At 49.9% G+C, this 16,985-nt stretch overlaps 1 protein-coding gene and 3 non-coding genes across 4 annotated transcripts; all 4 read left to right on the forward strand.

Moving 5' to 3' along the window:
* Positions 1-7: 7 nt before the first annotated feature.
* On the forward strand, positions 8-16,599 carry DARS2 (aspartyl-tRNA synthetase 2, mitochondrial). Its single transcript, XM_069981648.1, has 18 exons — positions 8-92; positions 1,002-1,164; positions 1,910-2,009; positions 2,806-2,872; positions 3,108-3,209; positions 3,299-3,394; positions 4,540-4,663; positions 6,336-6,382; positions 7,032-7,138; positions 7,598-7,667; positions 7,867-8,046; positions 8,236-8,343; positions 11,223-11,285; positions 14,133-14,285; positions 14,550-14,768; positions 14,921-15,031; positions 15,249-15,324; positions 15,969-16,599. Exons 2-18 carry the CDS (start codon positions 1,020-1,022, stop codon positions 16,127-16,129), a joined length of 1,929 nt encoding a protein of 642 aa, XP_069837749.1. The 5' UTR covers positions 8-92; positions 1,002-1,019; the 3' UTR covers positions 16,130-16,599.
* Positions 4,140-4,274, forward strand: LOC138800207 (small Cajal body-specific RNA 3). Its single transcript, XR_011364409.1, has one exon. It is a non-coding gene; the product is annotated as a small Cajal body-specific RNA 3 (non-coding RNA).
* On the forward strand, positions 5,232-5,366 carry LOC138800205 (small Cajal body-specific RNA 3). Its single transcript, XR_011364407.1, has one exon. It is a non-coding gene; the product is annotated as a small Cajal body-specific RNA 3 (non-coding RNA).
* LOC138800206 (small Cajal body-specific RNA 3) lies at positions 6,543-6,677 on the forward strand. Its single transcript, XR_011364408.1, has one exon. It is a non-coding gene; the product is annotated as a small Cajal body-specific RNA 3 (non-coding RNA).
* Positions 16,600-16,985: the final 386 nt, after the last annotated feature.

Raw genomic sequence — 16,985 nt, forward strand, 5'->3', positions numbered from 1 at the left:
AGCATGTCACGTGATTACTCGCGTTCCTATCATGCTTGACGGCGCCTGGATAAGGTTTGGTTGCACAAGGAAACCCGGCCGGCGTGCGACAGGTTAGTGTGAGATGTCGCTGTTTTATTATTTTATATCTATTTATATTAACTTACTGCAGTAGCTTTGATATCTCTGTTGCTTTTAATAGATTTTTTGTCTTTAAGGGGAACTCCACTCAGACATAACCTCTGATATGCTGCTGCTTATGGTGAGACTAACAATTCCTTCCATACTTCAGTCTCCTTCCCCCAGTTCTCAGCTGCTGCTTTCTTCTGAAGACATAAAAATCTGTGTGAGCTTTTCTTTCTGTCTCCCCCTTCTCCCCCTCCCTTCTGAGACAGCTGATGAAAACAAGTCCCTGGCAGGCTGTATCTGTAACTTTGTAGCTTCTCTGTAATGTTGGGAGGGTTAATCACAGTGAGTTCAGCAACTTGACGTCAGATTATCCCTAAGAGCATTACAAAGAAGCTACAATGTTGCAGATACAGCCTGCCAGGGACTTGTTTACATCAGCCGTCTCAGAAGGAAGGGAGGGGGAGACAGAGAGAAAAGCTCACACACAGATTTTTGTGTCTTCAGCAGAATGCAGCAGCTGAGAACTGGGGGAAGGAGACTGAATAGATAATAACAGGTATGGAAGGAATTGTTTATCTTACTGTGGGAAGCTACATATCGAAAGTCTGAGTGGAGTACTCCTTTAAGGTCTGTGCTTGCTGGCAGTGAATGGAAACATCCAGAGTTTGCAGCCATTCTATAAGATTCTATATGAGCAGATTAGGATCCATGTGGTGAATACTTTGTACGGTCTCTGGGTGACTGTTCTGGCCGTAGACGTCCCTCTGTCCGTGCCCGTACACCTGCCTCCCATGTATATATGTATATAGTGTGACCCCGGATCTGACGTCCTGCTGGGAGGATGATATTGTGCGCTCCTCCTCCATATCTCACAGACGTTGTTATGGTTACAGGGCCGGACGCTGTCCATCATGGCTCTACGTATCGGGGTGAAGCTGTTATTGGGCTGCGGCCTCGTACAGAGACGGCCGGGGATCCGGACGTTGTGCGCGACGCACAGAAGAAACGCAGCGACGAGTGTCACAACAACGACTCACGAGACCCCCAGGAGCTCAGGTGACCGCCAGCTACATATATATATATATATATATATATATATACAGGGGTCTGTGTGTGATCCGACATGGAGACGCTGCTGCCATAGGGGTCAGGGGGGGTCGTGTAGGCCTCCAATTCTAACTCCACTAGGATGATCCCTATTGTGTGGTTACCTTGGCAACTGTCCTGCCTGGTAGGCTGCATTGTGTCTATATCCCTATGATGGGAGTTGTAGTTCTCAAACGGCTGGGGAGCCGCAAGATGCTTTAAATGGGTACTCCAGCGAGACTCTCTTCCTTGGTGTCAGAAAGTTATACAGATTTGTAATTTACTTCTATTAATGAAAATCTCCAGTCTTCCAGTACTTACCAGCTGCTGTATGTCCTGCAGGAAGTGGTGTATTCTCTCCAGTCTGACACAGTGCTCTCTGCTGCCACCTCTGTCCATGTCAGGAACTGTCCAGAGCAGGAGAGGTTTTCTATGGGGATTTGCTGCTGCTCTGGACAGTTCCTGACATGGACAGAGGTGGCAGCAGAGAGCACTGTGTCAGACTGGAGAGAATACACCACTTCCTGCAGAACATACAGCAGCTGATAAGTACTGGAAGACTGGAGATTTTTAATAGAAATAAATTACAAATCTGTATAACTTTAGTACATAGATGTAACACAGTGACCCCCCCCCCTCAGGACGCCTCGGAGTCTCTCCTATTATTATTCTCTCTGGATATCACAGAACTTTCTACATGTTTCCTTTCCCTCAGATTTGAGCAGCTTTGCCCTCCGGTCACACACGTGCGGTGAGCTGCGTCCGGCTGACGTGGGGCGGGAGGTGACGCTGTGCGGATGGCTCCAGTATCAGAGGTGAGGACGCTGAGCTTTTCATGTTTTGGTTTTATGTTACTATATAAAGGGGCACTCCGGAGATGAATGATGCCAATACATTGCTGTAATAAAGTTGCATCACGTTGTCATAAAACTTTATTTAAAAAATATTATTGGTTTTTATTTACCTATATACTTCTGTTTAGTGGGAGCAGTAGGGGGGGGGGGGCATGGGGTGACACGGCCCCCTCTGCTGCCACCAATGTCTGTGTCAGGAACTGCAGGACTATAATCCGCACAGCGCTGTACAGAGCCGGGTCCTGTCCCTCTGTGTATATTCTTATATCCAGTAGCCGGGGGAGTGTGTGGGGGGTGTACTACATGATCACAGTGTCCCCCCGGGTACTGGGTATAAGAAAATACACAGAGGGACAGGACCCGGCTCTGTACAGCGCTGTGCGGATTATAGTCCTGCAGTTCCTGACACAGACATTGGTGGCAGCAGAGGGGGCCATATATATATATATATATGTGTATATATAGGTAAATTATATTACAAAGTATAGTAGAAAATGAATCTACTAAAAATACATTTCTCCGGAGTGCCCCTTTAAGTTAAATTTTTTTTCCACCTTGAAGTAACACCTGTGATCAGAGGAATCCAGTAACGATATTCTCTTACGATCACGCTGGATATACACACTAGATGGTGAATGTACAGCTCCCAATCCTCCCCTGTACACGTGCACGCTCGGCTGACATGGTCGTGCATCTGTGGGGGGGGGGGAAAGAAATAAGGAAGCTGAACGCCAACCTTCCTGTGTTTGCTCTATAGACACGATCTGTTCCTGGTCCTCAGAGACGTCCATGGACTCATCCAGGTTGTTCTTCCGTCCGATCAGGTGAGTCGCGGATCCGCCGAGTGGATAACACTGTGTGTCACTGTACGACTTCTCCCACCATTAGATACAATGGCAAAACTTACGGCGCCCCCTGGTGTTCTATAGAGGTGACCCCCCCCCATCTCATGTTGTTGTCTCAGGATTGGTGGAGGGGTCTATGTAGTTATTGTACCCGGTACTATATTATATTGCTGCGTTATTACACATCCATCTCCCGGGGTTCTGTGCTTATTAGGTTGGTTCTCAGCTGAAGCGAGCGCTGAGCGCGGTCCCACTGGAGTCGGTGCTGATGGTGAAGGGGACGGTGATACCACGGCCATCCGGTCAGGAGAATCTGGTGAGGGTCGCTCCGTCCATAGTAAATACTGATAGGAGGGATGACTGCACGCTGCTGTTTACTGATCTTGTGCTTTGTCCCCATGTCAGAAAATGGCCACAGGAGCGGTGGAGGTTCAGGCCAAGGAAGTCCACGTCCTCAACACCTGCAGGAAGCTGCCGTTCGAGATTAAAGACTCCGTGAAGGTTGTGTGTTTTTATTTCAGAATGTTTATATAGGTGTTTTGTCATCCATGGTACAGGAACTCTTAAAGGGGAACTTTTTTTCTTTCAAATAAACTGGTCCCAGCAAGTGAGATATGTAGTTTGCTTCTATATAAAAAATCTCCAGTTTTCCAGTGCTTATCAGCTGCTGTATGTCGTGCAGGAAGTGGTGTATTCTCTCCAGTCTGACACAGTGCTCTCTGCTGCCACCTCTGTCCATGTCAGGAACTGTCCAGAGCAGGAGAGGTTTTCTATGGGGATTTGCTGCTGCTCTGGACAGTTCCGGACATGGACAGAGGTGGCAGCAGAGAGGACTGTGTCAGACTGGAGAGAATACACCACTTCATGCAGGACATACAGCAGCTGGAGAGAATACACCACTTCCTGCACGACATACAGCAGCTGATAAGTATTTTTATATAAAAGTAAATTACAAATCTAGAAAACTTTCTGGTACCAGTTGAGAGAACTTTTTTTTCCGAGTACCCCTTTCATAGCGCCGCTGTCGGTGAGAAAAAAAACTTTTGACATATCCTAAAGACGCGATGTCAGGGTCTGGTTATTCAGCTCCTCAGTCATTGCTGGATAGAGAAGAATGAAGCGCTCGGTTAGTGCTTCTCTCCCTGGAGCAGTGAGATGGAGAGTGAAGCACTTAGCTGAGCGCTTCCTGCAGACGGCTCCATTAGTTACAGCTGTGACGCAGAACATTAAACAATACACATCGGGATATGGAAGCTGAATGAGTCCTGGTGGGCAGGTGAAGTGTCTGCACACTGTATCCGGCTTCCTATAGTAATGTCTGGAGATCTCTGTCTGGTTCTGTACAGGGCGCACCGGGCTGGATCGTTCCTCTCCATACACTTGAATAGTCACAGAGTGAGTTATAAACCTTCCCTGTGCAGCCAGCGGCCGGGGAGACATATTGTGCAATCACCGGTCTCCTCTGCCATCGTGTCCTGCTGTAGAGAATATTCAGATTATACCAAGATGCCAGGTTACCCCCTGTATCAGTCAGTCGGGGAGTGAAGCACCTAGCTCAGCGCTTCTCCCTGCTTTTTTAAGCGATCAAACTTTTGACTTTTTTTTTCTTTTTAAAGTGACAGTACCCGTTTAATTATTATTTTTAGAAGTCTGAGTCGCTGAGAATGCAGTATCGGTACCTGGACCTCCGCAGCACCCGGCTCCAATACAACCTCAGGCTGCGGTCCAGGATGGTGATGAAGATGAGGGAGTATCTGTGTAACCAGCACGGTAAGAGTCTGTGTAATGTGTCCCTGCCCTCCCGAACCGCAGCTGAGAAAACGGACGGCATCAGCCCATAGCGGGACCCCTGACGGACGCTCAGCGGCTGCTTTATCTGTCCTGTTCACTTCAATGGGAAAATACCAGGTCCAGAGACGTGTGGTGCTGCCCTGCCCCCGACACCTTCCTCAGCAGTCATCCCATAGGGGGGGGGGGTGTACGGACAGACTGTCCCGGTATTGTGTACGGGGACATTACATTACTGAGATGGGGGGCGGCCGGGCTACAAAGCGTTAAAGGGTTTATGCAGGGCTACAGAAACATGGTCGCTTTCTTCCAAAGACAGCAGCGCTCTTGTCTCCAGGTTGGGTGCAGGTTTTGTAACTCACTTCCATTGAAGTTAGTGGAGCTTCATTGCAGACCACACCTGACCTGGAGACAAGAGGGGTGCTGTCTCGGAGATAAAGCGGCCATGTTTCTGTAGTCCCGGATACTTTGTGGAACAGAACTGTAAGACACGGACTGAATATGATGGCGCCATGACACGGAACATTGAACAATACACGACATATCGGGATATGGAAGCTGCATGAGTCCTGGTGGGCAGGTGAAGTGTCTGCACACTGTATGCGGCTTCCTATAGTAATGTCTGGAGATCTCTGTCTGGTTCTGTACAGGGCGCACCGGGCCGGATCGTTCCTCTCCGTACACTCCATAAACCTCCATTGTGCCAAGACTGTGGCGGGAGAGATGTAAACCAGAGTCACCCAGGGCCATGGCGGGGCTACAGAGAATCAGAGGGCTTCTCCAGGCTTAGGAAAACAGGTCCGCTTTCTTCTAGGATGAGAGCCCCTCTGGTCCTCAGGTCCATTAAAGTGAATGTGTAATACCACCCACAACCTGAGGACAGGGGAGGCGCTGTGTGTATTACACCACCACGGCTGCATTGGTCCTGGGGGAGAGGTTGTGAATGGCGGCTAATAAAGTGCGGGGTTCATGTTCTCTTTCTGCCATCGGGAATCTTCTCGTCTTCACTTAATGTTCTGATTCCAAAAAATAACGATATAATCTGATAATAATAATGATATAATCTAATAATAATAACGATATAATCTGATAATAACGATATAATCTGATAATAACGATATAATCTGATAATAATAATGATATAATCTGATAATAATAACGATATAATCTGATAATAACGATATAATCTGATAATAATAACGATATAATCTAATAATAATAACGATATAATCTGATAATAATAACGATATAATCTGATAATAACGATATAATCTGATAATAATAACGATATAATCTGATAATAACGATATAATCTAATAATAACGATATAATCTGATAATAATAACGATATAATCTGATAATAACGATATAATCTAATAATAACGATATAATCTAATAATAACGATATAATCTGATAATAACGATATAATCTGATAATAATAACGATATAATCTAATAATAACGATATAATCTGATAATAACGATATAATCTAATAATAACGATATAATCTGATAATAATAACGATATAATCTGATAATAACGATATAATCTGATAATAACGATATAATCTAATTAAAACGATATAATCTAATGATAAGAACGATATAATCTGATAATAAGAACGATCTAATCTAATGATCCTCTCTGCTTCAGGCTTTGTGGATGTGGAGACCCCGACTCTGTTCAGGAGAACTCCAGGGGTAGGTACACTATCCGGCGTCTTCCATCATGGCTGCTGCAGGCCGGTGGCTCAGTGGGTAGCAGCGATGTGCAGGAAGGTTTCAGACTCGCTGAGGACGCCGGTTCGAATCCTGCTCTGGACTCATTGTCACATGACGCACAATACACGACATATCGGGATATGGAAGCTGGATGATTCCTGGTGGGCAGGTGAAGTGTCTGCACACTGTATCCGGCTTCCTATAGTAATGTCTGGAGATCTCTGTCTGGCTCTGTACAGGGCGCACCGGGCTGGATCGTTCCTCTCCGTACACTCTGAAGGGTTAAAATATGTTTTGTAATTTACTTCTATTAAAAAATCTCCAGTCTTCCAGTACTTATCAGCTGCTGTATGTCCTGTAGGAAGTGGTGTATTCTCTCCAGTCTGACCCAGTGCTCTCTGCTGCCACCTCTGTCCATGTCAGGAACTGTCCAGAGCAGCAGCAAATCCCCATAGAAAACCTCTGCTGCTCTGGGCAGTTCCTGACATGGACAGAGGTGGCAGCAGAGAGCACTGTGTCAGACCACTTCCTGCAGGTCATACAGCAGCTGATAAGTATTGCTTAGTAAATATCTACAACGATGCAAACAATGAAATGTTATCTATAAGTCCTGTGTAATGTTTTCTAGGGGGCCAAGGAGTTTCTGGTGCCCACCCAGGAGCCGGGCAAGTTCTACTCCTTACCACAGAGCCCGCAGCAGTTTAAGCAGCTTCTTATGGTCGGTGGTGTGGACAGGTAAGATAACGGGGGGGGGGGGGGGGGGGGGTCGGTGCATGAGCCGGATTATATAAGTCAGGGATGGGGAACCTGCGGCCCGCCAGCTGCTGCAAAACTACAACTCCCATCGTGCCTAGAGAGCTTTTAGCTTTGGCAGTCCAGACATGATGGGAGTTGTAGTTTTGCAACAGCCGAAGGTTCCCTACCCCTGATAAAAAATCTGCTGTACTGCCCCCTGGTGTTGGATTCCGGTAATGCGCCATGAATTCTCCGTACAGGAACATACGATGCACTGACACGGTGCTCAGAGATGTCAGAGGTTTAGATGAGTGCTGAGACCCCCGATCACTATATCTATATCCAGGAGAAGCGCCTGGCTATGTGCTTCACTCCCCCGCGGCTCCATATATGACGTCACTAATGCTTGGTAGCAGACTATCTCAGGAAATCATGGTACAGATATTTGTGTCTTTGTAGATACTTCCAGGTCGCTCGTTGCTATCGAGATGAAGGGTCGAGACCGGACAGACAACCAGAGTTCACACAGGTCAGTGATAGAAGCCATTACAGAACAGATCCAGTAGGGTGAGGGTCCCCGGGCGGTCATGTGCTGCCGATGCCTGTCATGTAGCTGTCAGACAGAAAGCCTGGGCAGTAATAATTATGCAGCATCTTCCCTAAATCCTCCAGAAGTTTCTCCACTTGCCGGGTTTTCTTGCAGTTGCTGACGTCTTGCCTCCCCCCAGGTCGATATAGAGATGTCCTTTGTGGAGCAGCCGGGGATCCTGAGGCTGATAGAAGGTTTATTGCGATACTCGTGGCCAGAAGAGAAGGGGGCGCTCCCGGATCCGTTCCCGATCATGACTTACACTGAGGCCCTGAGCAGCTATGGAGTAGATAAGCCGGACACTCGCTTCCAGATGAAGGTATGGCGCCAGACAGGACACCCCGCTGGCCGTGTACATATGGAGCAGGACATAGGCCACAATGATCAGACCGCTCCAGCATAGCCCTGACACAATAATTTATGGGAGCGGCCTGCCTGGAGGAACATCTCTAGTCACAGAGGACCCTCAGCCCTATCATAGTCCATGGACTCTTCTTTACGTTATTAGATCACTGATGTGACGGCGCAGATGAGGAACGTGTCTCTGGGATTTGTACAAGAAGCTCTCAGTAAATCCAGAGGATGTGTTAAAGCCATAAGAGTCCTAGAGGGAGCGGTGAGTAAGACCACCATAGAGGACCATGGAACACCATAGACCACCAGGGCCCTAAAGGACCATAGACCACCAGGGCCCTAGAGGACCATAGACCACCAGGGCCCTAGAGGACCATAGACCACCAGGGCCCTAGAGGACCATAGACCACCAGGGCCCTAGAGGACCATAGACCACCAGGGCCCTAGAGGACCATAGACCACCAGGGCCCTAGAGGACCATAGACCACCAGGGCCCTAGAGGACCATAGACCACCAGGGCCCTAGAGGACCATAGACCACCAGGGCCCTAGAGGACCATAGACCACCAGGGCCCTAGAGGACCATAGACCACCAGGGCCCTAGAGGACCATAGACCACCAGGGCCCTAGAGGACCATAGACCACCAGGGCCCTAGAGGACCATAGACCACCAGGGCCCTAGAGGACCATAGACCACCAGGGCCCTAGAGGACCATAGACCACCAGGGCCCTAGAGGACCATAGACCACCAGGGCCCTAGAGGACCATAGACCACCAGGGCCCTAGAGGACCATAGACCACCAGGGCCCTAGAGGACCATAGACCACCAGGGCCCTAGAGGACCATAGACCACCAGGGCCCTAGAGGACCATAGACCACCAGGGCCCTAGAGGACCATAGACCACCAGGGCCCTAGAGGACCATAGACCACCAGGGCCCTAGAGGACCATAGACCACCAGGGCCCTAGAGGACCATAGACCACCAGGGCCCTAGAGGACCATAGACCACCAGGGCCCTAGAGGACCATAGACCACCAGGGCCCTAGAGGACCATAGACCACCAGGGCCCTAGAGGACCATAGACCACCAGGGCCCTAGAGGACCATAGACCACCAGGGCCCTAGAGGACCATAGACCACCAGGGCCCTAGAGGACCATAGACCACCAGGGCCCTAGAGGACCATAGACCACCAGGGCCCTAGAGGACCATAGACCACCAGGGCCCTAGAGGACCATAGACCACCAGGGCCCTAGAGGACCATAGACCACCAGGGCCCTAGAGGACCATAGACCACCAGGGCCCTAGAGGACCATAGACCACCAGGGCCCTAGAGGACCATAGACCACCAGGGCCCTAGAGGACCATAGACCACCAGGGCCCTAGAGGACCATAGACCACCAGGGCCCTAGAGGACCATAGACCACCAGGGCCCTAGAGGACCATAGACCACCAGGGCCCTAGAGGACCATAGACCACCAGGGCCCTAGAGGACCATAGACCACCAGGGCCCTAGAGGACCATAGACCACCAGGGCCCTAGAGGACCATAGACCACCAGGGCCCTAGAGGACCATAGACCACCAGGGCCCTAGAGGACCATAGACCACCAGGGCCCTAGAGGACCATAGACCACCAGGGCCCTAGAGGACCATAGACCACCAGGGCCCTAGAGGACCATAGACCACCAGGGCCCTAGAGGACCATAGACCACCAGGGCCCTAGAGGACCATAGACCACCAGGGCCCTAGAGGACCATAGACCACCAGGGCCCTAGAGGACCATAGACCACCAGGGCCCTAGAGGACCATAGACCACCAGGGCCCTAGAGGACCATAGACCACCAGGGCCCTAGAGGACCATAGACCACCAGGGCCCTAGAGGACCATAGACCACCAGGGCCCTAGAGGACCATAGACCACCAGGGCCCTAGAGGACCATAGACCACCAGGGCCCTAGAGGACCATAGACCACCAGGGCCCTAGAGGACCATAGACCACCAGGGCCCTAGAGGACCATAGACCACCAGGGCCCTAGAGGACCATAGACCACCAGGGCCCTAGAGGACCATAGACCACCAGGGCCCTAGAGGACCATAGACCACCAGGGCCCTAGAGGACCATAGACCACCAGGGCCCTAGAGGACCATAGACCACCAGGGCCCTAGAGGACCATAGACCACCAGGGCCCTAGAGGACCATAGACCACCAGGGCCCTAGAGGACCATAGACCACCAGGGCCCTAGAGGACCATAGACCACCAGGGCCCTAGAGGACCATAGACCACCAGGGCCCTAGAGGACCATAGACCACCAGGGCCCTAGAGGACCATAGACCACCAGGGCCCTAGAGGACCATAGACCACCAGGGCCCTAGAGGACCATAGACCACCAGGGCCCTAGAGGACCATAGACCACCAGGGCCCTAGAGGACCATAGACCACCAGGGCCCTAGAGGACCATAGACCACCAGGGCCCTAGAGGACCATAGGGGACAATAGACCATCGTAGACCACCATAGAGCAGTGGGATATTGTGATATTGTCTGTGTCTATTAAATGCACTTCTTATATACTTTATATACTGTTGGTGTGTATCGGGGTCCTGTTAGCCTTGCTTGCTCCACAGCTCCCCTGGTGGCCGCACGTCTGTAACTCCCCAGCAATTGTCCGTGGACGAGCGTTTCCTCATTCATCAGCTGATCGCCGACCATATTACACGAGGCAATAGAGTAATTTATATCCACATAGGATACGATATCTGTTAGGGCCCTATGACACCAACAGATTATCTGACAGATTTTTGCAGCCAAAGCCAGGAATGAATTTGAAAAGAGGAGAAATCTCAGTCTTTTCTTTATAACCAGTTCTCTGTTTATAGTCCATTCCTGGCTTTGGCTGCAAAAATCTGTCAGATAAATCTGTTGGTGTAATAGGGCCTTAACAGTACTGTAGGGCCGTGTTCACATTAGTTCCTTTGTATTGTATTTGTGATTTTTACATCAGCAAGCCAATGTGCCCAATGTTATAGTATATGATATCTTATTGGCCACATACAGCGTAAGCGTACAGTATATACAGGCCTTCTCTCACACATTGTATATATCGCAGTGTCTGTATTTTATGTTTTCCCATCTTGTTCTTACAGAGTCATCTAAAGGGGAAAGCATTGGATTCAATCTTGCAGATGATCAGGACGCAGCATGAGCAGGTAGAATAAGTGGTGACGGCGTATGGAGGAGATATTATTACCACCTTATACATGTGACTGCGATGACACAATGTACACAGTCAGGGGCGTAACTAGAAATGGCTGGGCCCCATAGCAAACTTTTGATTGGGGCCCCCCCCTCCTCGACCAACCACTATGCCATCAACACACCCAGCTCTACACAGGTTCTATACACCATATAAATTACACTGCAGTTATATTAAGTGACTCACAGGGGACGCCTTCTCTCATTAGAGTTGTTTCCTTTTCATTTTCTTCTCCATCTGTCCTGGGCCATTATAAGAACTCCGAGCCACGAATCCACAGAATCTGCCAGACAGACAAATTAGGCTCTGTGTAGACAGCTTATAGATTGCCCCTTGTTCAGTCCTCCATATAGATGGCCCCATGTGCATCTACTATAGTAGAGATCCCCCTCTGTGTAATCCATTTATAGTAGATGACACCCTCTGTGCATCACCTATATCAGAGGTAGGGAATCTCTGCTCTCCAGCTTCTGCAAAACTACAACTCCCATCATGTATGGACAGTCAAAAATAAAGCTGTAGTTTTGCAATAGCTGGAGAGCCAAGGTTCCCTATCCCTGCCCTACAGTATATGGTCCCCTCTGTGTAGTCCTCTTAGATGACCCCTCTGTGTCAACCCCCCCAGTGTAGTTCCCCTTATAGGTGCCCCCTAGTCCCCTTCATAAATGGACCCTCTGCGTAGTTCCCCTTTTAGATGGCCCACATTCCCCATAAAAGTAGCCCCCAGTGTTGTCCATCCCCGTCCCGCATATAGGTAGCCCCCAGTGTTGTCCATCCCGGTCCCGCATATAGGTAGCCCCCAGTGTTGTCCATCCCCCATATAGGTAGCCCCCAGTGTTGTGCATTCCCATCCCCCATATAGCCCCCAGTATTGTGCATCCCCCATATAGCCCCCAGTATTGTGCATCCCCCCATATAGCCCCCAGTATTGTGCATCCCCCCATATAGCCCCCAGTATTGTGCATCCCCATATAGCCCACAGTATTGTGTATCCCCCATATAGCCCCCAGTATTGTGCATCCCCCATATAGCCCCCAGTATTGTGCATCCCCCATATAGCCCCCAGTATTGTGCATCCCCCATATAGCCCCCAGTATTGTGCATCCCCATCCCCACATAGCCCCCAGTATTGTGCATCCCCTTCCCCACATAGCCCCCAGTATTGTGCACCCCTAGTCCACACATAGCCCCCAGTATTGTGCATCCCCTCCCCCACATAGCCCCCAGTATTGTGCATCCCCTTCCCCACATAGCCCCCAGTATTGTGCATCCCCTTCCCCACATAGCCCACAGTATTGTGCATCCCCTCCCCCACATAGCCCCCAGTATTGTGCATCCCCTCCCCCACATAGCCCCCAGTATTGTGCATCCCCAGCCCCCACATAGCCCCCAGTATTGTGCATCCCCTTCCCCACATAGCCCCCAGTATTGTGCATCCCCAGCCCCCACATAGCCCCCAGTATTGTGCATCCCCAGCCCCCACATAGCCCCCAGTATTGTGCATCCCCAGCCCCCACATAGCCCCCAGTATTGTGCATCCCCTTCCCCACATAGCCCCCAGTATTGTGCATCCCCTTCCCCACATAGCCCCCAGTATTGTGCATCCCCTTCCCCAAATAGCCCGCAGTGTTGTGCATCCCCTTCCCCACATAGCCCCCAGTATTGTGCATCCCCTTCCCCACATAGCCCCCAGTATTGTCCATCCCCTTCCCCACATAGTCCCCAGTATTGTGCATCCCCATCCCCACATAGCCCCCAGTATTGTGCATCTCCTTCCCCACATAGCCCCCAGTATTGTGCATCCCCTTCCCCACATAGCCCCCAGTATTGTGCATCCCCTTCCCCACATAGCCCCCAGTATTGTGCATCCCCAGCCCCCACATAGCCCCCAGTATTGTGCATCCCCTTCCCCACATAGCCCCCAGTATTGTGCATCCCCTTCCCCACATAGCCCCCAGTATTGTGCATCCCCTTCCCCACATAGCCCCCAGTATTGTGCATCCCCTTCCCCACATAGCCCCCAGTATTGTGCATCCCCATCCCCCATATAGCCCCCAGTATTGTGCATCCCCTTCCCCACATAGCCCCCAGTATTGTGCATCCCCTTCCCCACATAGCCCGCAGTGTTGCTCCTCTGATTAAAAAAACAAACAAACACATAACTCACCTAACCCCACGCTCCCCCGTCGGTCGCCGGTCTCCTCTTCTCTCTGCCTCCGTCCGATGAGCAGCCCTCTGGTGAAGTCCCGGCAGCGTCATCGCTGAGCGCTCAGTGTGCGCCGCGGCGGCTGGGACTTCCGGTTTGTGTTCTTAGTACTCAGCGATGACGCTGCCGGGACTTCACCAAAGAGCTGCTCATTGGGTGGGACACTCTTGTGATCGCAAGCAGAATGCTTGCTTGCGGTCACAAGAATGATTGACAGAGCGGGAAGCCTATGGCTTCTCGCGCTGTCAGTCAGAACACTGAATACCCTGGAGGCCCGCTCGGCCGCCGGTTGTTGCAAGCGGTCATCTTCGGGGGGCCGAGGCCACGGGCCCCCTGATGTTAGGGGCCCCGTAGCAGCCGCTACGGCTGCTACGGCGGTAGTTCCGCCCCGGCTGCTACGGCGGTAGTTCCGCCCCTGTACACAGTAGTAGTAGACGCCGGGTTTCACATGATTTAATGTAAACTGTATTCTGTGAGCTCCCCCTAGTGGTGGCTGTGAGAGAAGCTCTATAAAGGATACAGCAGAGTATATTCTATACAGTTATTTCATCTCCATGTATCTGCAGCCATTGGAGGATTATATATTTATTACAGGATGTGATGGCCGTTATAGTCAGACCGGACGGATCCTGGAAATCTCCTCTAGGGAAGAATCTCACTGAAGAACTGCAGAAAGCTCTCGCCGAATCTACTGGGGCGAAGTCTGAAGATCTCGTCCTGCTGGCGGCGGGGCCACACGACACCGCTGTGAGTGCTACCTCCGTAGTGCTGCGCCCTGTGATCCTGATATCGGGGCTTCATACACAGCGGCCACCTTCCGTCTCACTTCTGAAGGCTCAGAAATTGTTGCACAGATACAGCGTACCCTAAAACGTGTAACTATTCTGTGGCCTGAAAATCACCTGGTATATTCCCCCCACCCATAGTTCTTGTTTGCAGCCATAGCTCTCCTGTCCTGTGAGAGGTCACCCAGGGCTGTGTTGTCACGTCTCTGTCATTTGTCTCCCATAGAGCTCTGCTTTAGGCAAGCTACGCCTCGAACTCGCCTCCCAGCTAGAAGAGTGCGGGGTACCACTCCGTGACCCCAATGCTTTCCACTTCTTGTGGGTTGTTGACTTTCCGCTCTTTCTTCCTAAAGAAGAGAATCCGGAGGAGTTTGAGTCCGCTCACCATCCGTTTACCGCTCCCCATCCGGATGACGTGGAGCTTCTGTACACGGACCCAGCTAAGGTAAATCTGGGAGCGGTCATCCCTGGTTACATCCCTAAGGGATGTCGGGGTGCATTACACTGTCCTTCTGTACGAGGGACCTGATCTTCTTGTAATCAGCCATTGTATGATTGATGAGGATCCATCCGTTACTGACGCGTTTTGTGCTGCAGGTTCGCGGCCAGCACTATGACCTCGTTCTAAACGGAAATGAAGTTGGCGGCGGCTCAATTCGAATTCACAACTCAGAACTTCAACGTCGGGTTCTTCAAGACATTCTGAAGGTAAGAGATGGTCTTCTCATGTATGTCCCTGCAGTACAGTGTGATTGCGGTTACATACAGAATATTCTGTACGTCATATATAGAATATTCTGTATATCATATAGTGGCCGCTCACCGGGCGGTGACGCCTATTATGTCACTATAAAATAATGTGTGTGAAAATGGTGTCTGTAGCCGATTAGATAGCGGTGAGTATAAAGAATCTGTGTTTCTACAGGAAGATGTGAACCTCCTATCGCACCTTCTGCAGGCGCTGGAGTCTGGAGCGCCCCCTCATGGTGGCATTGCTTTAGGTAAGTGCCATAACTCCAGAATACCTAGATGTCTCTGCTTTATGAGTAATGTTCACCTATAGGGCTGGTTTTCCTATACGCTTATGGGAAGGCAGCCATATACCGTTGTATTTGTATAGACCCAGGCTTCACTCACCCCAAGGAATCAGCTGCTTGAAGGGGCTTTAGCCCTAGGGTGTTGCGTTCCCTTCTCTCTACATTCAGATATCCAACCTGCGACCCCTCTACTGTTGCAAAACTACAATTCCCATCATGCCCGGGCAGCTAAAGCTTGTACTATGGCCACAAGTCCGTTCTTTAGCAATGTGGTGGGTCTGTGTGAGTCCTATTCTATTGGTTTTCCAGAGTCCCTGATCTCACATACAGATCTAGATCCCATCATGGCCTCTGTATACAGGGTATACAAACAAATTCCATATAAAAAGACTAATACCAACCACATTCATAAATGTATGCGTCCATTTTCCAGACACAAGTCACGGTCTGAGCTCGGGTCATGATAAAACGGCCTGGGTCAGGACTGACTGCAGTAATATGGAGTGTATTGTGTTTGTGTGAGGCCTTATATTGTATGTTGTTTTTCTTAGTCAGACATTACCCATTAATCCCCGCAGAACTGATTCAGTATTTTCCTTTATATTTAGGATTAGATCGGCTGATTTCCATTATTGTTGGAGCGCAGAGCATACGTGACGTCATCGCCTTCCCTAAATCATTCCGTGGTCACGACCTTATGAGTAACGCTCCGGACTGTGTGTCAGCTGAGGATCTCCAGTCGTATCACATACAGGTCATACCCAAGTAATGGAGCCGGGATCGCTGCCCTGGGGGCACTCCGGACTGAGATGAATGCTTCTTTGTTACATTGGTGATCGGATGTGAGGAATGCTGGGAGAATCACACGCAGGTCATGTGGAACGTGAAGGACAACACATTGCCGGAGATTTGCACTTTATAATAGTTTAAGGTGTGTCTCTTTGGAAACCTGTTCTAGCTGGATTGCATCATTGTTAAAGGGGCAGAATATCAGGAAAGTCAGCGTCTGAAGAAGATCTACCTTCATCTTGAAAAGCTGGAAGTTCCTCGGCAGGGAGGGTTCTGTCCTCATTTCCATGTTGTCATCTGTGGCCCCAGAGCCCGTCCTCTATGGGGTTAGGTTAACATCTACTGATCAGTCTGACCTATGAGAAGCAGCTCAGGTGCCTTTCATCTGTTCTGTGTCTGGGAGACGATGTGCACTATTTATATAGATATTTTTAATACATCTAGAATTTATTACTTTGTTCTCCTGTCATGTATCTTGTTCTGGTAAATACAGCTGTAGAGAGTTGTGAAGGTGTCCATACACATTAGTCAGCCATAGCTGTTCATCTCAACCCCCTATACACATGTACACACTTAAAGGGGTACTCTGGAGAAAATCTTTTTCTTTAAAATTAGTTATATAGATTATTATATAGATTTGTAATTTACTTCTCTTTAAAAATCTCCAGTCTTCCAGTACTTATCAGCTGCTATGTACCCAAAGTCCTGCAGGAAGTGGTGTATTCTCTCCAGTCTGACACAGTACAGTGCTCTCTGCTGCCACCTCTGTCCATGTCAGGAACTGTCCAGAGCAGGAGCAAATTCCCATAGAAAACTTCTCCGGCTCTGGACAGTTC

Source organism: Dendropsophus ebraccatus, chromosome 8 (genome assembly GCF_027789765.1).
Source record: "Dendropsophus ebraccatus isolate aDenEbr1 chromosome 8, aDenEbr1.pat, whole genome shotgun sequence".
NCBI lineage: Eukaryota > Metazoa > Chordata > Amphibia > Anura > Hylidae > Dendropsophus > Dendropsophus ebraccatus.

Excerpts from the sequence above, each read along its gene's own strand:
- DARS2 (XM_069981648.1), top strand. The coding sequence starts at position 1,020 with ATGGCTCTACGTATCGGGGTGAAGCTGTTATTGGGCTGCGGCCTCGTA. Across the intron at positions 1,165-1,909 it reads CGAGACCCCCAGGAGCTCAG|ATTTGAGCAGCTTTGCCCTC; the intron begins GTGACCGCCAGC and ends CCTTTCCCTCAG. Across the intron at positions 3,210-3,298 it reads CATCCGGTCAGGAGAATCTG|AAAATGGCCACAGGAGCGGT; the intron begins GTGAGGGTCGCT and ends TCCCCATGTCAG.